The sequence below is a fragment of the Carya illinoinensis genome, chromosome 3 (genome assembly GCF_018687715.1).
Source record: "Carya illinoinensis cultivar Pawnee chromosome 3, C.illinoinensisPawnee_v1, whole genome shotgun sequence".
Classification (NCBI taxonomy): domain Eukaryota; kingdom Viridiplantae; phylum Streptophyta; class Magnoliopsida; order Fagales; family Juglandaceae; genus Carya; species Carya illinoinensis.
Window position 1 is genome coordinate 54,623,534 of NC_056754.1, and position 23,718 is coordinate 54,647,251.

Consider the following 23,718-nt stretch of genomic DNA (forward strand, 5'->3'; position numbering starts at 1 on the left):
CTGATTATAATTTGATATAAAAATTAAATTTAAATTTTATAAATTAAATATTATCATCATGAATATATTCTATATACTAATTTGAAAATATAATTATTCTAAATTTACGTATATAAATCAAATTTAAATTTAAAAATTTGTAAACCTAAAAATCATCCCAAACCAATCCAAGTGGCAAGTCGGTACCACTTGTCTTGGATTAGGCTATGGTAGGCAAGATTAGGATCAATGTTTTCAAAATATAAAAGTAAAAATCAAGTACTAAATCTACACAAATGTCAAATATTTTTTTAAAAAATAAATGTAAATAATTATGTAATTTGATGGGATACAATAAATTTATTTTACAATGCAAATATTTAATATATATAATTTATAATTTTCTTATTTTTAAAATCTATTAAGAGCGAGCAAGCAAGCAAGCATTTCTAAAACAGAAAAACATTTCTTTGGTAGGGGAAGGGGAAGATGTAGTAGAAGCGAGGAGGATATGTAGATGGTTGCACAGGAACTAGACAAAGAGGGTGGGGCCATGCAGCATTAGTGCCCACAACCACATCCTTTTCCAGTTTCCTCCGTCCCCATCACGACGTCCACCACACCCACCCGACCTTTTCTTTTCTTCTTCTTTTGCTTCCTTCCTTTCTTTCCCAAATACTCACCACCAAACAGAGCCCACACGTTTCTCTTCTTCTCCCTTTGTCTCCCTCTCTATTTCCCTTTTCCTTTTCCTTCCTTTATTGGCCCTGCTCCTCTTAAACCCCCTTGTCCTCTTCTCTATAATCTGCTGCCTTCCTCTTAATTCTTTTTCTTTGAAAGTCTTTTCTGGGTCTAGGTGCTTAGGGGCTTCTTCAGGCTACAAATATTTCAATGCAGGGTGTTGGTGGAGTGGTGTCTGGAGGAGGAGGGTCTATTACGAGTGGTGTGTCGATGTCCACGGTTTCAAAGGATGACAACCTGGTTTTGTCGTCTGAGGATTCTTCTTCTTGCCTGGAGGAGTCTGAGCTTGAGCTGGGTCTTGGGTTGAGTCTTGGTGGTGGTTCTTGTAAGGCACAACAAGGTTCAAGGGGTGGTCAATATGCTCGGTTTTTGACGGCCAAGGATTTTCCTTACGTGGGTTCTTCGTCTTCAGCTTCTTCAGCTTCATCCTCATCGTCATCCTCTTCTTTGAGCAGAGCTAATGTTTCATCTGGGACCAAGAGAAGTGCTGATTCTGTTGCTGCTGCTAATGGTACCAGGTAGTAAGATCTTTGGATTATTGGATATGCCTTTTCTTTCCTTTGTTGGAGTTTTTTTGAATCCATAATGTTTAGGTTTAGTATTTTCATTGTTTCCTTAGGCTATGTGCTTTCTACTAAATCGAGTCTAAGTTTGTTTGCTTTAATGCCTTGTTCTGTTATTCTATAGCTGCAAGCTATCAAATTTATTTGCTATCAATCAATATACTTAACTCGGCTTCTCATTTATTGACTAGGATGTTATTCTCCAATCTTCTTTTCTGACTTTGGTTTATATATCACAGATTAATTTTGTGATTGTGATTTTGAGTGTTTGGATTTGATGGATCTGATGCTGATAAGCATACGAGGCTTTTTGCTTGCTTTTATTTTGTGGTTTTATTCCCATACCTAATCCAATTCGCATATCTGAGATTAAATATACAATTCTAATTACCACCTACGTTGGGCATCTTTGTATCACACTGGAAGCTCAAAAGGTGCTGCTTCCCTGCTCTCTTGTTTTCTAATTATCTTTACATCTGCTTGGTAGGCCTTAATTCTCAGAAAGATAATGTGTCACTTGGCCCAATATTAAGCCTTTGTATAACATTGGGTCACTTGAGAGTCTTTGCCCGCATGGATCCTATATTATACGTTATGGCAACCATGGGGTTTGTACCCTGCTTTTCCCTTATCCATTGGAAGATCCATTATTTCTCTTGATTGGGCTAAAAAATTGAGGAATCTAGTAAAACATTTAGGAAAGTGATTAACTTATATCTCTCTTACAACTCTATATTAAACGAAGGGTAGTTTTGTAAAATTGAAAGTTATTTTTAACAAAGTGGCATGCTTGCAATGATTAGTTTGAAATGAACAATAAAAGAGTTGTAAGTTGTAATTGTATCATTTCTCAAAAATTTATTCCCCAATTGTCACCCAAAACAACCATCAAAGAGTTGAATACAAGCCCAGTCTGCTTCTCTTTCACGTTGGAATGGGAACATTTAATCATGCCTACAAATATCGAAAATCTCAGGGTGATGTTGCCCTCATCGCCCCACCAAATACGACTGCAATTTGATCTTACATGAACTTGGTTTCAAATGCAACCTTGTCCAGAGCTTCCTTATTGGGCAGTTATCGCTGTACTTTGAGTGATCTGGTGTCATTGACTTATTTTATTGTTGGTTTATTGCTAAAATAGCACAATCGACTTCCTATTTCTTGTTGTTGCATGCATGTATTTGACTTGAATCAATTTGTTAGCAGAAGTAATGGTTTCCTGGTCATGTCCAAAGGTTTTGTCAAGTTCATGGTTTTGACAGTCAGGATTGGTCCACCCTGTTTGACAAGTTGGGTGTAGGCAGTTTTTTGTTGTTGTTTGAGGTGTTTTCCTACTTTATTTTTGGCAGTATCATGCCTATTCCATGGGAGCCTATTGCTTGTTGGAACCATAGCCGGTTGATTTCTGCCATCATTTTTGGGATCTAATCATATCTTTAAGAATCAGAAAAATCTTGCCCTGTGCAAACAGTTCATTCTTCGTTATTTTTCTGGTATCGATATTTTTTTGACTTTGGATCTTTCTGATTGTGCTACAACTGATTGATTTTGGTGATTGCATTTCAGCAACCTATTTATATTTGTTTCATTTTCTTCACTGATGGGATTCTTCTTATTAAATTCTTAAAGCAGTCAGGTTGTGGGATGGCCTCCTGTAAGAGCATATAGAATGAATAGCATGGTCAGCCAAACAAAATTACCAGTCACCGAAGTATTCAACTCACTTATTGGGAAAAATAGAAACACTAATACTACAGTTGGAAAAGAAACTAACAATTCCTGTGACAAGAGCAATGTTAATGCTAAAGTGAAGGGACACTCAAGAAGCTCTCTGTTTGTAAAGGTGAATATGGATGGAACACCTATTGGAAGGAAGGTTGATCTGAACTCACACAGTTGCTATGGAACCTTGACACAAAAACTGGAGGATATGTTTCAGACATCATCTACAATGATGAATTCAATACGTGAGTGTTTTTATACCTTGTATTTTGAGTTTCAGATTGAAGAGTTAAGAACCCTTTTCATTTTATGGTTTCAAAAGACACGTCTCTCGGCAAAATGAATCTCTAATTGACCTGGGATGAGACTCAGAAAACAAAGTATTGCATGGGTTGTTAAATCTTTGATTATTAATGAGAGTGATTGTGTATTAATTTACTTGTTTAATGAGCAAAGGTTTTGGGCTGTAATTTAACACTTCGGCACGAGCTTCTGTCCAAATTAAAAACAGATTCCTACTTGTCAAAAAATAAATTAAGATAAAATAACAAAGGATTCCTAAATTTTGCAGCCTTTTGCCAAAAGTATGGCAATAAGTTGTAGATTTCATGTAGGAAGAGCAACAATCAAAAGTGTTCTAAATTTTGAAGCAATGAAAACTTAGGATAATTTAGGATTATAGAAAAATTTGAAATATAAGAAGTTCCAATGCATGAAATCCTTCATCATTGTTATCTAGATGATCAAGTTTGTGTTTATAGGCATGAAGTAGAAGCGTGTTTATTTTCTTTTAATGAGTGGTGGTGGCTCCAATCTGTGACTAGGATCAAGCGGAGAGGAACATGACATGATGGTAGAAGCAACAAGACCATCAAGATTGCTGGATGGATCTTCTGAATTTGTGCTCACATACGAAGACAAAGAGGGTGACTGGATGCTTGTTGGAGATGTTCCTTGGGGGTATGTCTAATATGTTTCGTTATAAACTGATCACTTTATTTATTTGGCCTAAGAAATTGCCTTCATGGGGATAGGTTTCTGGCTATTGTGATTTTGTTATGTTCCACTACTACTTAAGTTGTAAGTAGGTGTTGCCTTGGCATTGCCTATTTACCACAGCCATAATGCAGGTAGTGGCTGCTTTAGTAATATGACAATAACGGTACATAATTTTAACTCGTGAGCTGGACTTGTTTAATAGTAACATGCAAGATTGGGATGCAAATTACTTGAAGGTATTGATCTCATTGAATTATTTGGAAAAGGGCATGTTCAAAATGTATATATCTTGATTGAAAAGTGCTAATTGATAATATATCTTCTAGGTTTCGTGTGCGAACATTCTAGTTTTCATCCAAGGATTTATGTTCCATGACAAATGAAGGAATAGAGAATGTGGAGACATAGAATAGGGGAAATCTAGGTGTTGGCTCAAGTGGTAAGTGCCTTGTTCTTGGTGGTATGCTTCCTCCATGACTAAGGTTCGAACCTTTGGGTGCAAACAATTTCTAGGGCCATCGGACTAGGGGAATTTCCCCTTAAATTACCTAGTGTGCAAGAAACTTTTTGCCGAGGGCCTGTGCACCGCTGGATTAGACTGGACTTTGTTCTTGGATACCCAGTGCCATTAAAAAAAAGGAATAGAGGAAAAATGAAAAAACAAATACATGAATAAAGCAAGGCAGAGAATGCATTACTGGCTAAAGAGTCTTTATTCTCTACTATTTGGTCCTTGTTACAAGTCATTATCTGTTCTGACTGTCATAATTTTTCTTTGATTCTTAAATTGCTTTCAGGATGTTCATTAGCTCCGTCAGGAGGCTAAGAATTATGAGGACATCTGAAGCTAATGGACTTGGTAAGTAGACTGCAATCAACAATAAGGTTGACATTTGGAAGCCGCACTTTCACTTGATACCATCCTGTTAAAATAAACTCTTAACGCAGCTCCAAGGTCAGAGGAAACGAATGGGCAAAGAACTAAGCCAATCTAGACCTGGTTTTGGAAACTTCAGCAACAAGCGAGATTTGGCTTGAAACTCAAAAGAGAGAGGATACTGCGTAGTAAAAGCGTTTTGAAAAGTAATGGTTGATCCACGGCTTCTGTTTGTTTTGGTTTGCTCTTTATCAAATATGTATATGCATAATTTTTTTTTATTCAATATTTTACCGTTATATATACACATGCACAGTTCAGTAAATATTGTTTGTTTGCGTTTCAATGCGAGCGTTTCTGCTTTTCTGCACGCTTGAATGGGGTTGTTTTAATTTCCTTTTTGTTTCTTCTACTGGAGATATTTTATACAAATATACTCGAAGGTGGACAAAAACAACTCAATAATGACAATGTTGAATTCTCGAAAGTGAAGCTTTATTTGCAAGAAAAAAAGAAGAATCTACATACAAAAGAACCAACTTTTAACAAAATGACAGCTGAGTGGGAGGAACTCAATTTTGTTCCTAGAGCAGGCCGTTTACAGGCGATGTGCTAAAGACTGGCCTCTCTTTGTTAGTTGTACATCCATCATTGTTGCTACTGCTTTTTCTCCGTGGCTTTGCCTCTCCGAGCATTGTCAGGACATCCCTCATGGAGGGTCTGTCCCTTGGGAGCTTGGCTGTGCAAAGAAGAGCTATTCGAAGGACTAAGAGCATCTCTTCTTGAACATGCTTGCAGTTTCCTACATTGGGGTCTAGTGCTGCTTCTAATGATTTGTTGTCTCTAATTTTCCTTCGTATCCACTCAACAATGTCCAGAGACTCCCCAAACTCGGGATCTAGTGGCCGCTTTCCGATGAGAAGCTCCAGTAGAACCACTCCAAAGCTGTATATGTCGATCTTTTCGTCAACCTTCAAGGTGTATCCGTACTCTGCAGTGGAAGCATAAAAATTACAGAATCGCTAGAGATCAGACATGTTCAAGTTTCTTTTTGTAATCTTTTATAGAATGAACTCATAGTGATGACTATCTTGTTATCCTAACCATTTAATCTGCTTTCTCATCTTGAAGTGCTAAGAAATTCACAGATCAATAGTGCTCCTTGATTGGTTAAATAGAGGAAACAAAATCAGGATCAATTTGGCTAAAATATATAGGAACTGACCTGGAGCTATGTATCCATATGATCCAGCCACCACTGAAACTGTCTCATTCTTCCGGATCATCATCCTTGCCAACCCAAAGTCGGCAATCCTTGCCTCAAGATTTGCATCAAGCAGAATATTATTCGACTTGATGTCTCGATGGATGACTGGTGGGTGACAATCGTGGTGGAGATAAGCAAGCCCTTGTGCAACTCCAAGTGCTATGGTATACCTAGAAACCCAATCTACAAGCAACCTTCCTGCCTGTTTGCCATGCAAGGCTTCCCCAAGGTTGCCACTTTGCATAAACTCATATATTATCATTACATTAGTGTCGTTATGGAGAAATCCTAACAATCGAACAATATTTCGATGCCTTAGCCTCCCCAGGAGATTCACCTCTCCAACAAGATCATTTCTACTTCCAGTTTCAATATCAGCTTCAGATCTCCACAACTTTTTGACTGCCACAGCGGTATTTAGTCGAGGCAGCTCAGCCTTATAGACAATCCCAGCTGCTCCCATACCAATTACATTTGATTCCTTGATGCAAGCCAGAATGTCAGCAGTTGTGAAACCGAGCCTCTGGAATGCCATTAATCTCCATGGCCACTCCCCATTTCCTGTTTCATATCTTTCTTCGAAGCAACTTCCGTTTGAATACAACCTGTTGTACAGAATTCGAGCACCAAAGAGAGCACATATAATTGCTAAAAATGATGAAATTCCAATGATCCATCCAGCAATAATGTGCTTTGCGTGCAAACTCCCATGTCTTGATGCGAATGCAGAGTTTCCATCGCATGGAGGGAGTACACCACCACAGAGACCAGCATTTCCCACAAGATCATCTGGGTTTATAGTTCTTAGTAAACCATTTGTTGGAACAACACCTTGTAGCTTGTTGTATGAAACGTTGAGCATTTCTAAGGCCGGAGATATCCCAAAATCTTCTGGTATTCCACCAGTAAGAGAGTTGTTGGATAGATCGAGATTGGCCAAAGTGGGCATCATGGCAATTTCTTTTGGGATTTGTCCTGTCAGCTGGTTGTTCCTGAGATTCAAAACTACCAATTTCTGACATGAAGCAATGCTTGCTGGAATGCTTCCAGATAAATGGTTCAATGAGAGATCAAGCACAGAAAGTGAAGGCCCGTCCTGGAATTGGTCAGGGATTTTACCTTCCAAGTTATTGTTTGAAGCTATGAAGGTTTGCAGTTTTGGAATCGAAAGAATAGTGGGAGGAAGCAAAGAATAGAGGCGGTTTCTAGAGAAGTCAATGAAAGAAAGCGACGTAGAAGAACCAATATCATCTGGGATCTGACCAGTGAGACTATTATTTGCTAATTCTAACCTGTCAAGCTTCCCGAGTTTTCCAAGACCTCCTGGAATTGTCCCAGAAAGAAGATTATTCTGTGCTCGAACCCGGACAAGTGACAGACATGCTGACAAAGCAGCAGGAATTGGCCCCGAGAAGGCATTGTTGAAAAGAATGAGCTTTGTGAGATTGCTCCCACTGCACAAGGTTGCTGGAATCTCACCAGAGAGTGCATTGGAGGAGACGTCCAGCAACTGCAATGGCGAATTATTGCCAAGATCACTTGGCAATGGCCCCGAAAAAGAATTATTCCACAGCTCAAGAACCCGTAATTGAGTCAACCCTCCTAGTCCAGTAGGAACTGAACCCGACAACCGATTGCACTTTAGATCCAAGAGTTGCAAATTCTTCAGCTCACCTATCTCAGCTGGAATTTCCCCTGATAACAAGTTATCAGAGAAATCCAACAAAGTTAATGCAGTAATGTTGCCGATAGCTTGTGGAATGCTGCCTTGAAGATTGTTCCCATACAAGTATACTGTCTCTAGTAGCTTTAACCTCCCCAATTCAGCTGGAATCTTGCCACCAATATTGCCAGATGCCAAATCAAGATAATTGAGATTGGTGAGATTTCCAAACTCCACCGGGATTTCGCCTTCAAACTCGTTGTACCCAGAAATAATCCTCTCCAGTGATGAAAGTTGCCCAAGTTCTCCAGGGATTTTGCCTGTGAGGTTATTCCCAGAGAGGCCAAGAAACTTTAACTTCTGCAAATTCTTTAAGGACTTTGGAATTGACCCTTCGAAGAAATTCCCTCTAAGATCCAGGCTCTCCAGGGAAGTAGCATTTCCAAGATCCTCAGGAAGAAAACCTGAGAAATCGTTGCTTGAAGCATTCAAGGTTATAAGACGAGCCGCACTTCCTAGGCCTCCTGGGAAGCCTCCAACAAAGGAATTCTGACTGAGATCAAGGCTCCTTAATGCTGTGAGATTGGAAAGGGATTTGGGCAATGACGACGAAAACCCATTGCAGCACAAGTTGAGAGAAGTGAGACTTTTCAGCCGTTGGATGTCATCCGATACAAGGCCGCTGAGATTCATGCGGGAAAGATCTAGCTTCTCAACATTGCCATTGGAGTTGCACCACACTCCAGTCCAGTTACAGTGGGCTGCATGGCCTGACAATTTCCAATCTCGAAGGCTATCTAAAGGATCAACAAGACCCGCTTTTATCGAAAGTAGAACACTCACTTCACCCTCATCAGCTGCAGCAGCAATACCGAAACAACAGCAAACAATGTAAAAACAATACAAGAAGAAGAACAAGAACCACAACTGGGGTTTCAGTTGCATCTCGTTCTTCTTCATTTTTTCTTGTTTAGTATATCAGTTTGCCACCATTTTCATTGGCTAAGAAAGCTAGCTAGCTAGAACGTTAGATGGCTGAGTTAAGCGAGTTATATACGTGGGAGACTCAGTATAAGTGTTCATAATTCTATGAAGAAATAGACAACAGTAATGGAAAGAAGACTGATTAATGCAGATGGGTTGGTATATAAATATTAATAAAACTAAATGATTAGTTCCTATTTTCATCTATGAGGGCTCGTGGGGTCTTGGGTACTGCAACAGCTGTTAATCAGTGAGTAATGACGAGAAAATTTGGAGTTATTGGAAGTTCTTCCGACATTAAACATGGGGATGGAATGTATTCCTACAAATGGTGGCATTGTTTCTTCTTCTATTTCTTTCGATCTTTCTTTCATAATTGTCAACTTGAGTGAGTCAGCACAATGTGCTTCTGGTTCATTTTATTATTTATTCCACCACTAATATATATATATATATATATATTTATCTTTGAGCTCCTTAATTACACGAGTCATGTGAAAGTGGAACTGATCAAACCCTGCATGCTCAAAAATGATTTTAAGAGTTGCAAACTGGTAAAGGGTAACTTCTAAGTATGACAAAGATTCAGAAATGATGCTTAAGGTGGACCCACAATCACCTAATCATGAAGCGTAAAGATTAAACACAGGCGCCAGAATATAATTGATGTCCATGTGATCATAAACCTAACATCAATATCAGACCCATGTGATGAGGGGAATTTATAATTAGTTCTTTCGATTATACAAAAGAAACCATAAATAATATTTCTCTTAAAACTTTTATATTCCACAAGAAAGAAAGGAAAAGTACACATCCACCTGTAAATATTTTAAGAGAAACCCAAGATAGGACACTACTCATCATCCACTTAATGCTTAATTGGCCTTAATAGCTTAATCAGCTATATGATTGAGAGCAAAGAATCTTTCCATGTTATTAAGGTGAAGAAAACCATTAAAAAATAAAAATAAAAACAAGGACAAAACTCTTTTCTTTTCAAATGATACATTGATATGGGCCACACCAAATGTTTGTTAATTTCCCTTTGAAAGAACAAATTCTCTTTTCCCATGGTTTCTTTTTTCTTCTCCAAATAGAAAGAAACAAAGCAGAACATGAAAGTATTAGAGGGAGATCATGAAATCTACCCATAACTTAAAAACATCAAAAGTCAAAAGGGAGTCATGTTCACATATCAAAATATATATTAAAAGAAAAAAAAATAATAGAAAAGAGAAGGAAATAGAATAAAGTAATGCACATCACTCATGGGTCTGAGCCCCTCAACTGCTATTTGTCTCAGAAAATACTAATATTTTATTTTTATCCTGTCTTCTATTTTCACATGCACACATGTGGACCTGCTGGATTGAAAACATAAAAATTAAAAAATTAAAAAACTAGATCGGGTGAAATTGTGCACTTTTAATTAATATATTATTATCCGTTATAGTGGTTGCGATATGGGTATTAGAAATTTAGAAGATATTGGAAAAGGTAGCCATGTGGAAACAGCAGGCAGCTTCCTCGATCGGGTTGGGTTGGGAAGAACATCCTTCTCTTCTACCCCTTATTGGAGAAAAGGTGATGGCAAGGTAAAGCTTATTTACGTGCCTCCACATGGCTTTATGCCCACTCTTTCCACATCGTGAACACCCACATGCAATGTATGTAGTATGTATTTCCAATTTTGGACCCCACTCATACATCTCGGACCTACCTTAAAGAGACGACAAATCTGACCAATACTTCTTTTAAAATAATAATAATAATAATAAAATCTCATTTATTTTGGTTTTGGTGGGCTTAAGGCCCAAAGAAATTGAAGATTTTCTGGTCTCATTATGTTAAAATATCTTGGGCCGAAGAGTATCAGAAATGGATCTGTATGTTATGGGCTAAGAAAACAGAGAGCTCATCCTAATCTCGAAACGACTGTTAATTAGGCGATCTTTTTTCGAGGCATCTCAAATAAAGAGGAATCTGAAATTGCCATTGACATCACCCAAGTTACAGAGAGCAGTACCAGTAATCTTGATACATGCCAGCCAGTTTACACATCTCACATAAATATATGCAATTATTGAGGGGTAGAGGAGCTTCAAAATTTAGACACACTCAGAAATATTAGCACAAATATTGACAGATGATCTCTTACTCTGCTTCCGACAAAGTTGCCACTGAAATCTTTATCATGATTGATGGACAAGTTTGAAACTTCAAAGTCAGATACAACAATGAAAAAAAAAATATTGAAGAAAAGCTGAACATGAATACATTTGATTAATGAATTGAATAGAGAGACTGTTTGCGTAATTTGACTATACCTAGCATCACTATAATTTTTCTTTTCAACTCTAGTCACACTTCTGTATATTTCTGGGTGGCAGACCCTGAAGAAAAAAAAAAGAATAAGGGCCGACCCTTGGTCCTTGAATAAAAGTAGCCACCACTTCACTTGTAATCTACGTATGTCCTAATGTGTAAAGAATTTCATTTTGGAGTTTTTTTTTTTTTTTAACAAATAAGAAGACACGAGGTACTTACGATCCCAAAATGAAAGCATGTATCTCAGCCCAACTCGAGACAGTGTAAAGAATGCCAGATAGCCCTTTCCAATTACACGAGCCATCTTTGACAAGTTCTCTCTGCTTCTTCACCAAACCAGAGAATAATGGAACAAAAGAGACACCAAAATGATCTCCCAGCCTCCTTAAGCTTGAACTTGAACCAATTACAATACCTATATCTGCTTGAAGAAGGCAAAGCAAGTCCCCCACTGAACCTCCGATGTAAACTGTCAAGTGCTTGCCGCTGCTGTTGCACTCATTTAGGATATCATTGAAGTCTTGAAGCTTTTCCATGGGAGACTCCACCTTCATAACAATGTCACCCGTAGTCACAGATTCTTCATAAGTAAGCTCGTTTGCATGTACTTTTAACTCGTCTAGATCCCCTGCTGGGTGAAATAGAAAAGGAATAAAAACCATCTATGCTAACACAAAAGAAGGAAAGGAAAGAAAAAGAAGAAGGAGAAAGAGGACGTTCATATAAACAAGCCTAATTTACCAAATGAATCTGAGGGTGGTTTGAAGAGATCAATATATATTTCATTTTTTCTTTTGACATAATAATATTTCTTCACACATCTTATACATGGGAATATCTCTACACGGTGAAACTTCATACACAGTGGAACTTCAAAAACTATACCTGATGAAAAAGCTGACCTAATGAGATCACCACACCAACTGTATGAAAGCACGTGAACTAGAGTTTTCAGAGTATCATTTTTCACAATCTTCTGAAAGAATCCTCTACAACCTTCCTGAAGAATGAGACGCTGCCCAGCCCGTTTTATGTCCTCTAGATGTAAACCTTTCAGTACTCCTGAATTAACCACCCTTGTATTTGCTCTTTTCTCAAACTCCGCAACTTGTTCAAGGGCTTTCTTCAAACCTTCATAGTTGAAGTTTTCCACTAGAAAGACACACAACAGTAAAGTCATTATTTGATAACTTTTGAAAAGTCTTCAGCATATTACACTCAAACTAGAAGCCAAATATCAAGAAGTAATCAGTTATCAAACCTTTTCTGCTATCCATGATACTCTCTATGCATTGTTCAAACTCCTCGGTATACTGGGTGGAAAGAACACCCCATGTGCTCCTCAGGTCAGCTGATGACATACGAGCAAGTTGGGTTTCGGATCCATCTGAGTTGGCCTTTGGTGCTGTTATAATTGCAATCTCTGCTAATATAGCAGAGGAATCAAAAGCAGTGCATGTTAAGTCAAAGTCACAAAATATGGTAAGACGACGTTCTGCAGGGTCAAGCACACGAGCCAAAGGAACTATGGTTTGCAGAGAGATTGGTTGAGTAGCAAAAAACTCTACTTCAAGTTTAATAGCTTGATAATAAAGCTTCTCTATGACTTTAAGCTCTTCCCCTGTCAACGAAATGCTAAGTTTATCCACCATGTCTTCGACTTGCAAAGCAAATTCCTGAATCGAGAAAGAAGATTACAGGTGCTAATGACATATTTGCCCTGAAGTTTCAGCACATACAGAGCAAAAAGGTACATAAAAGTGCAGATGATAACACCACAAACCTCAAAAGTTTCCGAAGAATAACTGTCCACCCATTTCTTGTAAATGTGACTGTTATCAGCTGGAACTAGAACAGCTTGTATCTCTCTACTTATAGAGGAATAGAGCCTCATGCATGGTGCAATAGCGCCAAGAATATAAGCAGCAACTTTTGTTCTCTCAAAAGGAGTTGCAATTTTACCAGGAACATTTTCTCCTTGAACTCTCCCAGAGGCTGCTGCCAGTAAGAAATCTGTGTATTTGACTGTTGCATCGCTGGAAACTTTCTCATCTGGGAGTTCAAAGCCCCATTCCTGCAAATAAGTACACTGAAAATGATAGCCAGCAAGGATATGAAATACAGGCAACAAAAAAGCATTCCAAAGAAAGAGTGACGTTCAGTATTTCTCAACCCTAGTGATAACCGGCCTAAGAGAAAAACAAGCCCATGCAATACCGACGCTACAAAGGGAAAAAAAGGAGAGGGGAAGGCGTCCCAGATGCTACTGGTAGAAAGATTGCCTGCAGACATTGGCTGATAACATAACCCTCATCCTACTAACATGAAGAAAACTTGCTCCCTTTAATTCCATCACCAGCAAAATGAAATAAAACTTAAAAGGATAAGGATTTAGTTCATAGTATATCAAGAAACATTCAACATGGGGAAGGCGTCCCAGATGCTACTGGTAGAAAGATTGCCTGTGGACATTGGCTGATCAACATAACCCTCATCCTACTAACATGAAGAAAACTTGCTCCCTTTAATTCCATCACCAGCAAAATGAAATAAAACTTAAACGGATAAGGATTTAGTTCATAGTATATCAAGAAACGTTCAACATGACAAAGATCAACGCAAAAATAACACTTCCATTCACTGATTGGTTCATAATTGACGGCTAGATATAGACATAGATGTCATGCCAATTCATTTCATATGTCATACCCCCACTGATTCTTTTATTTATGAGATAATTAGTATGATGACTGTAACTCAATCACATACAATGATAGTGGAAATGAAAATAGTAATCATAATCAAAGCTGTGGTGGGAGTGAAAAAAATAATCACAAGCAAAGCTATGATAGAAATCATCATCACGCGTGACTTAAAAGATTACATTGATATATTTCACTGGCACATCGAAGAATCATATATATTTTTCTGTGTATAAAATTTACACAGATGGGGAAACAAAAAAATCCAATTGATGATTCATTAAAACTCTGGGAATGGGAAAAGCAAGAGAGCAGAATATTCAGCATCAAGAAACAAGCATGAACAGAAAAAATAAAATGAGCAATGTTACATACAGTCGTGGAATTGCAAACGCCACGCAATCGCTTTGAAAAAGAGTGAGGTCCACGATTAAAAAGTTAGTTTTTTTCATGTGGGTTTCATATTAATTTATTTTTTTTAAAGCGACTGCATGCCGCTTGCACAACCACGACTGCAAATATCATTTCTCAAATAAAATAGTCAGAAATGCATAACGACCGAGTCCAATTCCAAGTTTTGCCTAGTTAAACAAGTATGAGAGGGATCGATAAATCTCCAATTGCTTCCCTAATCCTCCATTTTTTGTTCCCTATCTGATCAAGTGAGGGAGGCAAAAAGGAGAAGAAGAAGATGTTTAGCCTAGGATAATTTGTTCGCTTCTTTAGTCTCAGATTTCTCGTAGTAAAACAAAATCTAATCTTCCTTTTCTGCTTTTTTTTTTATCTGATTAGGTGCACATGCAGAGAAGGAAAAAAGAAGAAGCTGGAATCTTACAGAGAATTAATTTTCTTCTATCGGCTCAGTTTCCTATGCAGGCAAACAGGACATAAGGTCGTGCCACGAATGGATAACACGGCGCACTTATTAAATTAACTTGAAATATGTTTTGCTAAGTAAATTTAACTTAAAAAGATAAGGTACAAAGAAAGAAATGAAGAAAAGAAATGGAGACAGAAAAAGGATGTTTATTTGGTAAAGTAAATTAAGCATACTCGAACAAGAGTATCGTGCGATTTAAGCCTCTGCACGACGCGTTTCCTCAAGTCACGTATTCCGCTTTTGTCGTCATCATCGTCCGCGCAATCCTCCGCCAGCTCATACCTGCAATCCAAAAATCATCAGATTCCGAATACAACATTTAAATATATATGTATTATGATCGTGAAGGGTCTTACGCCAGAGCGAAGGCTTTGAGAAAGTGGACGTCCTGGGAGACAAAATGGAGGAAAGCGTTGGAGTTCAGGTCACCGGACGCCAAGCAAAGGACGAAGGGCGAGTAGAGAGCCAAGACGGAGTCGCTTCGGAACTTGATCCAGAACGGCCTCGCAATTGCTCCTTCGTCGACGACCACCGACGTCGGCCCCGGCCCCCCTAGCATCCCTGTCCCTCTCAACAACGCCGTTTCCGCGATCACTGACAGCGAGCTGACGACGATCCTCCAAATTCCAAAGCTTCAAAAAATCACCAGCCGTAAGAAGAATGGACGCGTTAACTAACACACTCGGCGTTTGAGAGAGAGAGCGTTAGTTTGGTGAAATGGATTTGATTTTTCACGTTTTCGGGTTTTATACGATTCCAATTTTGCGGGAAAATAGAGAGAGAGGCCGGCGGTCAACTAGGAAGGCTGACCGTGAAAGTGGGAAGAGGAGGGGCAGAGATTGGTAATTTACAAGTAGTTTTGTTATTCTTTATTCTTTCGCACAATAAACTATATTTATTTTTATTTTTTATTTTTCTTAAATTAATTAAAATTTTTTATTTATTATCTATATACTATATATTTAATAAAAAAATAAAAAAAATAAAAATTATATATAATATATAGTATAAAAATAATAAATAAAATTTTTCATTTATTAATTAGAAGTGTATGTATGTCCGAGTGGGGCCAACACGTAGGATAGTGGGCCCACAGGATTGCTGACTAGGATAAAGTGCGTACCGCGTGGACGATGTATATATGAACGGGTCAAGTACGTGGCCTCCATGCATTTAATGCTCAAATATAAATCATACAACTACGTACGAACACTTCTACAAGTTTTTTCTTTTTTTGTGGAAAAATTATCTTCATCATCTTTACACTATATGATATATATAATTTTTTATTATTTTTATTTTTTTCTCTTATTAAATATATAATATATAGATGATGAATAAAAAAATTTAATTAATTTTAAAAAATAAAATCAAAAAAATTTTAAAAATACTAAATAAATTAAATATGATGTGTATAAATGATGAGTAACAAATTCTTTTTTTGTTGATTATAAAGGCAAACTAGATAATAGATATTACTTAATTAAGACTTTATTTAATTGGACTTGGAGTTGGTCATAGTAATGAGAATTAATTAGAGTTACAAAAGTCGTGGATTGTACAAGTGATATAAAATTATTATTTTTAAATTAGAATTTAAATTTAAGAAATTAGTTTTTTATATAAGTCTTATATTTATTTTCTTTTTTTAAAAAAATTACGTGATGTTTTTATATTTACAACGGTAAATATCATTTCTTTAAATTAGGAGTGCAAAAAAAAAAATTTGATAAATCGGTAAACCGGACCGGACTGGACCAAATCGGTGGTATTGGTCCGGTTCCGAGGTTGGTTCAGTCCGGTACCGGTTTTAGTTTTTCTAAAACCGGTCAAAATCGGTCCGGTTTCAATTTTTTTTTTTTAAACCGGACCGAACCGATTTATATATATTTTAATTTTTTATATTGTATATAATATTTATATATAATATATAACTATATATAAAATAGTTTTGTACTATATGATAAATTACTAATTAATATAATATTAAATTTTAAATCTTATATAATTCTACTTATTATATTAATAGTTATACTAATATTATATAATGCATATTAATAGTTATACTTATACTATATCACTATATATTATAATATAATATAATATATCATTATATAATATATTATAATATACTACAATATATTATCACTATAGTATTATATACTATATTATATATATTATATAATATATAATATAGTACATCAAAACCGATAAAACCGGACCGGAAATCGGTAAAATCGGAATACCGGTTTAGGAGGGTAACCAGTGCGTAATCGGTTTTGAAAAATGTAAAACCGGTATATACCGGTTCGGTCATAAATTTTATTCAAAATCGGACCAAACTGGACCGGTTACACCCCTACTTTAAATATAATTATTTTAAGATTTATTTAAATGATTTGATATAATGAGAAAAAAGAATAAACTAAATTATTTAAATATTTCAAGCATTGAAATTATTCTGAAATAAATAAGTAGAGACCTACTTCTAATAAATGGACATAGCAACCTAAGTTCGGTTTTTAGTGGCCGATGCTTTTATTTTTTGTTTGAGTTATTTTATTTGTAAGTGGACGTAGAGAATACAAAATAGATTTAAATTTTTTAGAGTTTTTATCCTAACTACAAGGCCTATAATGCAAAGATCCACACACAAAAGTAATTTTATAATATTTATTGAGCGTTTAATGTTTGTTCTAAAATTTACTCTAAATAATTCTAAATATTGTAAAATCTATTTTATATTTATCATTCATGCACTTTTGGTGTAGAGTATTCTAAAAGGAATAATACTACTTGATCATCTAAAACTTACCGCTTAAATAATCTTTTTGGTGTGACATATCATGCGATGCTATGTGGTCTATTATAAAAATTAAAAGCACCAATATAAAAAGGATGAGGGAATTTAAAATTTCAATCTTTCTCTTTTTTATATTTTAAATGATTTTTTGATTTGAATATATATTTTTGTGTAATGTGATTTTTAATAAATCATGTGCCATTACATATAGTGCTAGAGTCAAGATGATGATCTGAACATGAAATTGCATAATAGTCGTACTTATTATAGGAGGAAAAATGATAATTAGAGTCGTGATTGTGTAAATATTATATAATTATTTAAAAATAAATAAATAAACACATAATTTATATAAAAAATAATTAATTTTTTAATAATAAATCTGATTTTTTTAAAAAATAATTACGTATTTTACGATTATATATAACTGAGATATGAATCCGCCTATATAGTTGAAGGGGCGATATAGGTAGGGTTATAGGAAGATGGTGCTCTTGTGGTCTTATCACATCATAATGTAGAGAGCAATATTCGATGCATAAGTGCTTCAAGATACACGCGCAAAAAACGCACGTATTCATATGTAAGATGAAAGGGAACTTTCAAAGGTTAGTAAGGTTTGAAGTTGTCTTGTCGGTCCATTTTTCTTTGTTGAAGAGGGTATTTTTTTCAAACCCAATTCCTTTTCTTTAATTTCGGCTACCATGCATTTCGATATTTACAATGCGTAGGGACATGGAATTTAAGGTTGATAGCTAGAAAGATAATACCTCGACTTGTATGTTTTTTTTAGGCAAGGTCTCTATCTGTAATTAATTTGAGTAATTTAATCGTAAATATAGAGAGGAAAATTAGGACAAAAAGATTAAATAAAGAATGAAGAAATGAAGATCATTTGTTTTAAGAGGAGGAGGGGGAAGGCGAGGATTACATCATCTATTAAAATATAAAATAAATAATAAAATATTTTTTTATCAATTTAAACTTTTTAGATACGTTGTGATTTCATATAGTATTAAAATAGAGGTACTAAATTAGAACCTTGAATTTACATTCTACTCTCATGTAATTAAATATTCCACATGTTGGATTATCCACCAAGGAAGAGTCTGACCCTCACGTGAGGTAGGGTGTTAATATATAAAATATGTAAAGGTAAAAGTTGGCTAAGATTAGATAACTAAATGATAAGATTTATCTTATTATTATATTTGTAATTTTTGTATGAATGTAAAATAATTGTCGACTTTATCTTTAAACAATATTGAATTTATCTAAAACTCTTATAGGTTATTTAGATATATTATTTAGGTAAAATTTGAGTCCGTGAGGATCTGCATTTATCCAAAACAGAAGTTAAACAGAAATCATTCACTACAGAAGAGAATTATCGCGAAATGTCAGCAATTCGTCAAGAGACGTCGTCGTGACAGATTCTACCTGTTAGCATAATTATACTTCAACTGTAACACTTTCCAAATTGTTTATTTAAGAGATTTTATTGGTTAGGATTTACAAAAATTCAGATCTATATATTTTCTAGAACACTTTCTAGTGCATATTTTGGTTAGAAAATTCTTTAGTGAATTTTTATATTTGTGATCTCTTTTTGAGTGTGATGTGCTTCAAGTGTAAATGATCGTTCATTGGATTTTAACCACTGGAGTATATTAAAAATTTCAAAATAAATAATAAAATCTACATCTTCTTATCAATTGAAACTTTTAGAATAAGTGGTGATTTTATATCATATCCCTAATTGCCACTTAAATCAATCATCTTTGCCAACATGGTGTAATAATTGCACTTTCATAATTTCTTATAAATGACTAGTAAATCATAAAAAAATTATAGAACTTCCATAATTAAGAGGATAATGAATAATATTTGTATATTTTGTATTAGTAATGTCTCTCTCAAGATCCTCCTATTCAATATATTCGGTTGGGGAGAGGGGTCAAGATGGATGGGCACAACCATATTGAATTGGTCTATCAATTAAGCTTTTCATTTCAGTATCCAAATCCTATGTACCATTCACATCTTATAAGGATATATACTTTTAGGATTGGTCAACTCAGAATTCAAATTTAAATTCTTTTAGAGCTCTTAAAACTCAAAATCATTATTTTAAAGGGTATGCACGTACGATCTCTATTTAAAAATTACAAATAAAATTTATCTATTTTAAATCATGAGAAATGATATTTGCAGTCGTAATTGTGCAAGCGGCATGCAGTCGTTTTGAAAAAAATGAATTAATATGAGATCCACATGAAAAAAAACTAACTTTTTAATCGTGAACTCCACTTTTTTTCAAAACGATTGCGCAGCGTTTACAATTCCACGACTGTACGTAGCATTGCTATTAAATCATATAGTTAATATTGTACCAACTGAATGTGACTTTAAAAATTAGACTAATGGTTTTTTATTTGACCCATTATAACATAAGAATTCTTCTTTTAATGGGTCTAGTTTCAATGAAAGTTGATCGAGCCAAACTCAAGTTAATGCATAACTAAATTAATTGAATGAAGGTTTTTTCAAGTTCAAGCAGTATTAAGTGAAATAGAAATAGACATATAAAAGAAATTTTATAATATTTATTGTTATCTTTATAAGCATTTCGGGCAACGCTAAATAAATAATAAATGTTATAAAAAAAAAACTTTATATATTCATCACTCTTATTATTGAGGTCTAAGGGTTTTTACAAAGCAATGGACTACTCATTATGTAATTTTAAGATGATAAATTCAAAGAATCTCTAATGTGGAATTGGATTACAGAATCTGAGAAAATCTAGGGTGGGCTTTGGTTGATATTATCCAAAGAAAGATCTATTGGATGGCATTCTGCCCAATCAATGGCAAAATGCCACGTGTGCAGTTATAGTGTTGTGAGAGAAACTGCATGGTACAGTGCAGAGACCGAAAAGAAGGTCTCGGTGGTTGTGGCTGTCTCTCTCCTGCTAATCCAATTAGCCTAGCTGAGAGTGTTTCCAAGTGAATGGCTGTCCTTTTTACACAACACACTGCCTACAAACCACATCTACTTTTTTTTTTCTTATAACACTCTCTCTCTCTCTCTCTCTCTCTCTCTCTCTAGAGACAATGGCAACCCTGCATTCTCTCGCATTGGCCTCCCCAGTCTCCCACCATTTGCAGCAACCACGGTCTTCCTCAGGTACACTATTCTTGTCTCTCTCTATTAAATTGACTTTCCTTTGACAGATTCCTAGCTAGGCGGGTTTATTAATGCTGCATTATACGTTGCTTCTCCTCTAAATCTGGCATGCTTTTGATTCCTTATGCTATTTACTACCCTATTTTTTTAGAGATTGGGTGAGCCAAGGGTGAAGGAAGATATATAGGTGAAATGGGTATATGGGTCTGCTTGAAATTGTTACTTGGTATTGTCCAAGTGGATATGAGTGAAATATGGAAATCTAATGGTTTGATAGTTCATGGTTTCCTGTCGATTTTAAACTCATTAAATATCTGATACATTAAGCCAACGAAGTATTGTTGAATAGAAAAATGCTACTGAAAGTCAAGAATTTATAGAATAATGCTACTGAAAGTCAAGAATTTGACGTTTCGGGGATTAATTAGGCCAAGCTGAGTACGTTACTGGCAATGAACTTTGCGAAGAAATAATTGTACCATGCAAAAGAAAAAAAGCATCCTTCTTGTGGGGGAAAACTACAAAAGGAAACAACAGAATACGTCAAAAGTAATGAGGAGGATAGGAATTCCGACAATATCCCTTTAATTTTCAGTAAATGTAACTGCTTGTCCCTCTAATCTAGTGGACCAGCCTTAAAATGGAGGCACCCAAATCCCATGTTGGAGTCTTGTTGTAATTTCCCTTTATCAAAATCCTCTTTGAGCAAACTTGATGCTTGGTGTACAGGAATGTTTCGAGTGGGAAAATTCATATTCAGACATGTTATTGTAACACTAACAGATATGAAACGGTAGAAACGTTTATCCATCAATGTTGAATCTGACAACTTATTCTTTGTAGGCATAGTATCATGGTTTGTTAATAGAAGTGCACTGTCCTCATTTAGTGGTCAATCTCTTCGAATGCCTCGTCTAAGGCTAGTTCCGGTAAGAAGAAACTGCCATCGTCCTGTTACAATGATGGCAAAACCAAAGATCCAGTTCATCCAAGGAACCGATGAACAGACAATACCAGATGTAAGGCTAACCAAGTCAAGAGATGGCACAAATGGTATGGCTATATTCAGGTTTGATCAACCCTCAGTTTTTGATTCATCCGGTGAAGTTGGTGATATTACTGGTTTTTACATGATTGATGAGGAAGGTGTTCTTCAGTCAGTTGATGTGAGTGCCAAGTTTGTGAATGGGAAGCCTGCTGGGATTGAAGCTAAGTACATAATGCGGACTCCTCGAGAGTGGGACAGATTCATGAGATTCATGGAGAGATACTCTAACGAGAATGGCCTGCAATTCATCAAGAAATGAGGTCACTTATCTCTTCTCTTGCTCGGCTTTCACCTCTCATGATGTTGGGTTTTTGTAATTTATCTAGTGAAACTTGAGAAGACTTGGTTCGTGTGATGCAAAATACTTGCTTACATGCTCCTTCTCATTCAACGAATTGCACTGTTTCTTCTACAATGTTCAGTTAAAAGTTTTTGGTTTCTTTTGGAGAAAGCTGCTTTTCAAATTAATTACTCTGTTATTGCCTTTTGTGTCGTTGAAATTGATAGGGATCAACGATTCAATCTGTTGTATCAAGAGCATTTATTGACAATTCATCTTTAGGTCTTCTTTTCTCAATGCAGCCCTGATGCACAACATGTCTTCTTATATATGTCTGCTTATATTTTGTTCCTTTTCTATCATGTCTTCTTATATGTCTGCTTATATTTTGTTCCTTTTCTTTTTGGCAAATGTTCTAGATTCTTGAAGTAGCATCAAATTAAACTTGGCATTACGAAGACAGTGGATATTGAAGATGCGGAATCTATTTCGCTGAGATAACATAACTCTTCATAAAATCCAAAGAACCCATCTTGGGATTAGAGGGAAAGAAGGAAAAACTTTCTCAAAGTGAAAGCATGAAGAGAGGTCCAAACATTGTTTCTATTGCTTCACAGTGAATAAACGAAAATCTTGGGTTCAAAGGGAATAATGGTTCATACTCATCCATACCCACCTCTTTTGCTTCCTTAAGAGATGGATCCTAACTTGTTAAGAGTGAAGGACTTAGGTCCAAACATTGTTTCTATTTTTAAGAAAGGGTTGAAATTTTGGAAAAGTGTCTGCCATGTGGGATGAAAAAAGGTGCAGTTTCAAAATTTTCAACTAAAACTTGGAATCGAAACTCCAACATCCAATCTTCATGAACATAAATCCTCTGAGTAATAACAATAGGTTATCTGTCCTACAATGATTGCAATTGTAGTAATGCTACCACTGTTACTAGCCTTACTACCTGTGATGCCCCCAAATTCCGTTTGGGATCGGACGGACATTTGAAGCGTCGAGACATGCAACACAAGGTTACCTGCCCCCGTTCATGACATATAAGATGCAATATTCCTAACATGCATCTAACAATATGCAATATTCGCAGCGGATAAATTTTTTTCTTTAGCAATACTATGCACCAAATTGAAAATATCCCAAATGCTTAAAACATACTTCATACATAAAAATCCATTGAACAACTAAGATCACAACACTAGTCCAAAATGGTTATGATCCAAAAAGTAGTAGAGATGCAACTCAATCGTACAAGTAGTAATTTACGTTAATTACTATATCAACATTTATGTCGCACCGTCACTTAGTCAACTGTGTCTAGTTGATCAGCTCCTGATTCTCCTTCAGGTCCTGTAACAAGATCTACCATTCGGGGGGAATGGTAGTTGGGACTACCAAAGTGAGATTTGATTACAAATCTCAACAAGTTAACAAAAAACTTCCATACAGACTAATGATATATGTATGACAGTAAAAGCATAAATGCATAATTAAATTCATAAGTAATTAAAGCATAACTTAGCGTACAACATAGCATAATTGACATAGCTTAAATTGAATCATGAACTGAACTTGACTTGACATGAACTTGATCTGAAACTTGACTTAACATGAAAAATACATACTCCACAGTTGTTGTGGCCCCATGTATTCGACATAAACTTGACTTAACATGAAAAAT

The 23,718-nt window shown here is 35.8% G+C and overlaps 4 protein-coding genes across 7 annotated transcripts; 2 read left to right on the forward strand and 2 right to left on the reverse strand.

The window, feature by feature from the left end:
- Positions 1-438: 438 nt before the first annotated feature.
- LOC122305400 (auxin-responsive protein IAA11-like) lies at positions 439-5,230 on the forward strand. 2 transcript variants are annotated; one of them, XM_043117924.1, is made up of 5 exons: positions 439-1,238; positions 2,916-3,253; positions 3,833-3,968; positions 4,805-4,866; positions 4,956-5,230. In XM_043117924.1, the coding sequence occupies exons 1-5, from the start codon at positions 871-873 to the stop codon at positions 5,000-5,002; spliced, it is 951 nt and encodes a 316-aa protein (XP_042973858.1). In that variant the 5' UTR covers positions 439-870; the 3' UTR covers positions 5,003-5,230. The 2 variants fall into 2 exon arrangements, with proteins under 2 accessions (XP_042973858.1, XP_042973859.1); XM_043117925.1 differs by having other exon boundaries at positions 440-1,238; positions 2,919-3,253.
- Positions 5,231-5,362: 132 nt separating this feature from the next.
- On the reverse strand, positions 5,363-9,145 carry LOC122305398 (MDIS1-interacting receptor like kinase 1). Its single transcript, XM_043117920.1, has 2 exons — positions 6,110-9,145; positions 5,363-5,875 (listed from the first exon to the last, which is right to left on the reverse strand). The coding sequence occupies exons 1-2, from the start codon at positions 8,772-8,774 to the stop codon at positions 5,469-5,471; spliced, it is 3,072 nt and encodes a 1,023-aa protein (XP_042973854.1). The 5' UTR covers positions 8,775-9,145; the 3' UTR covers positions 5,363-5,468.
- A 211-nt stretch (positions 9,146-9,356) lies between these two features.
- LOC122305399 (bifunctional TH2 protein, mitochondrial-like) lies at positions 9,357-15,528 on the reverse strand. Of its 2 annotated transcripts, XM_043117921.1 has the most exons (7): positions 15,068-15,528; positions 14,885-14,993; positions 12,913-13,203; positions 12,391-12,805; positions 12,015-12,281; positions 11,349-11,757; positions 9,357-11,194 (listed from the first exon to the last, which is right to left on the reverse strand). In XM_043117921.1, exons 1-7 carry the CDS (start codon positions 15,268-15,270, stop codon positions 10,903-10,905), a joined length of 1,986 nt encoding a protein of 661 aa, XP_042973855.1. In that variant the 5' UTR covers positions 15,271-15,528; the 3' UTR covers positions 9,357-10,902. The 2 variants fall into 2 exon arrangements, with proteins under 2 accessions (XP_042973855.1, XP_042973857.1); XM_043117923.1 differs by having other exon boundaries at positions 10,976-11,757; positions 15,068-15,523.
- Positions 15,529-20,540: 5,012 nt separating this feature from the next.
- Positions 20,541-22,809, forward strand: LOC122305402 (photosystem II reaction center PSB28 protein, chloroplastic). Of its 2 annotated transcripts, XM_043117928.1 has the most exons (3): positions 20,541-20,703; positions 21,547-22,011; positions 22,451-22,809. In XM_043117928.1, exons 1-2 carry the CDS (start codon positions 20,631-20,633, stop codon positions 22,008-22,010), a joined length of 537 nt encoding a protein of 178 aa, XP_042973862.1. In that variant the 5' UTR covers positions 20,541-20,630; the 3' UTR covers position 22,011; positions 22,451-22,809. The 2 variants fall into 2 exon arrangements, with proteins under 2 accessions (XP_042973862.1, XP_042973861.1); XM_043117927.1 differs by lacking the exon at positions 22,451-22,809 and having other exon boundaries at positions 21,547-22,360.
- The last annotated feature ends 909 nt before the right edge of the window (positions 22,810-23,718 follow it).

Coding starts and splice junctions, on each gene's coding strand:
- LOC122305400 (XM_043117924.1), top strand. CDS start 871: ATGCAGGGTGTTGGTGGAGTGGTGTCTGGAGGAGGAGGGTCTATTACG. Junction 3,254..3,832: donor TACAATGATGAATTCAATAC/GTGAGTGTTTTT, acceptor ATCTGTGACTAG/GATCAAGCGGAGAGGAACAT. Junction 4,867..4,955: donor ATCTGAAGCTAATGGACTTG/GTAAGTAGACTG, acceptor CTCTTAACGCAG/CTCCAAGGTCAGAGGAAACG.
- LOC122305398 (XM_043117920.1), bottom strand. CDS start 8,774: ATGAAGAAGAACGAGATGCAACTGAAACCCCAGTTGTGGTTCTTGTTC. Junction 5,876..6,109: donor ATATGGATACATAGCTCCAG/GTCAGTTCCTAT, acceptor CTTCCACTGCAG/AGTACGGATACACCTTGAAG.
- LOC122305399 (XM_043117921.1), bottom strand. CDS start 15,270: ATGCTAGGGGGGCCGGGGCCGACGTCGGTGGTCGTCGACGAAGGAGCA. Junction 14,994..15,067: donor CTCAAAGCCTTCGCTCTGGC/GTAAGACCCTTC, acceptor TTTGGATTGCAG/GTATGAGCTGGCGGAGGATT. Junction 11,758..12,014: donor TAGGTCAGCTTTTTCATCAG/GTATAGTTTTTG, acceptor TTCACCCAGCAG/GGGATCTAGACGAGTTAAAA.
- LOC122305402 (XM_043117928.1), top strand. CDS start 20,631: ATGGCAACCCTGCATTCTCTCGCATTGGCCTCCCCAGTCTCCCACCAT. Junction 20,704..21,546: donor GCAACCACGGTCTTCCTCAG/GTACACTATTCT, acceptor TATTCTTTGTAG/GCATAGTATCATGGTTTGTT.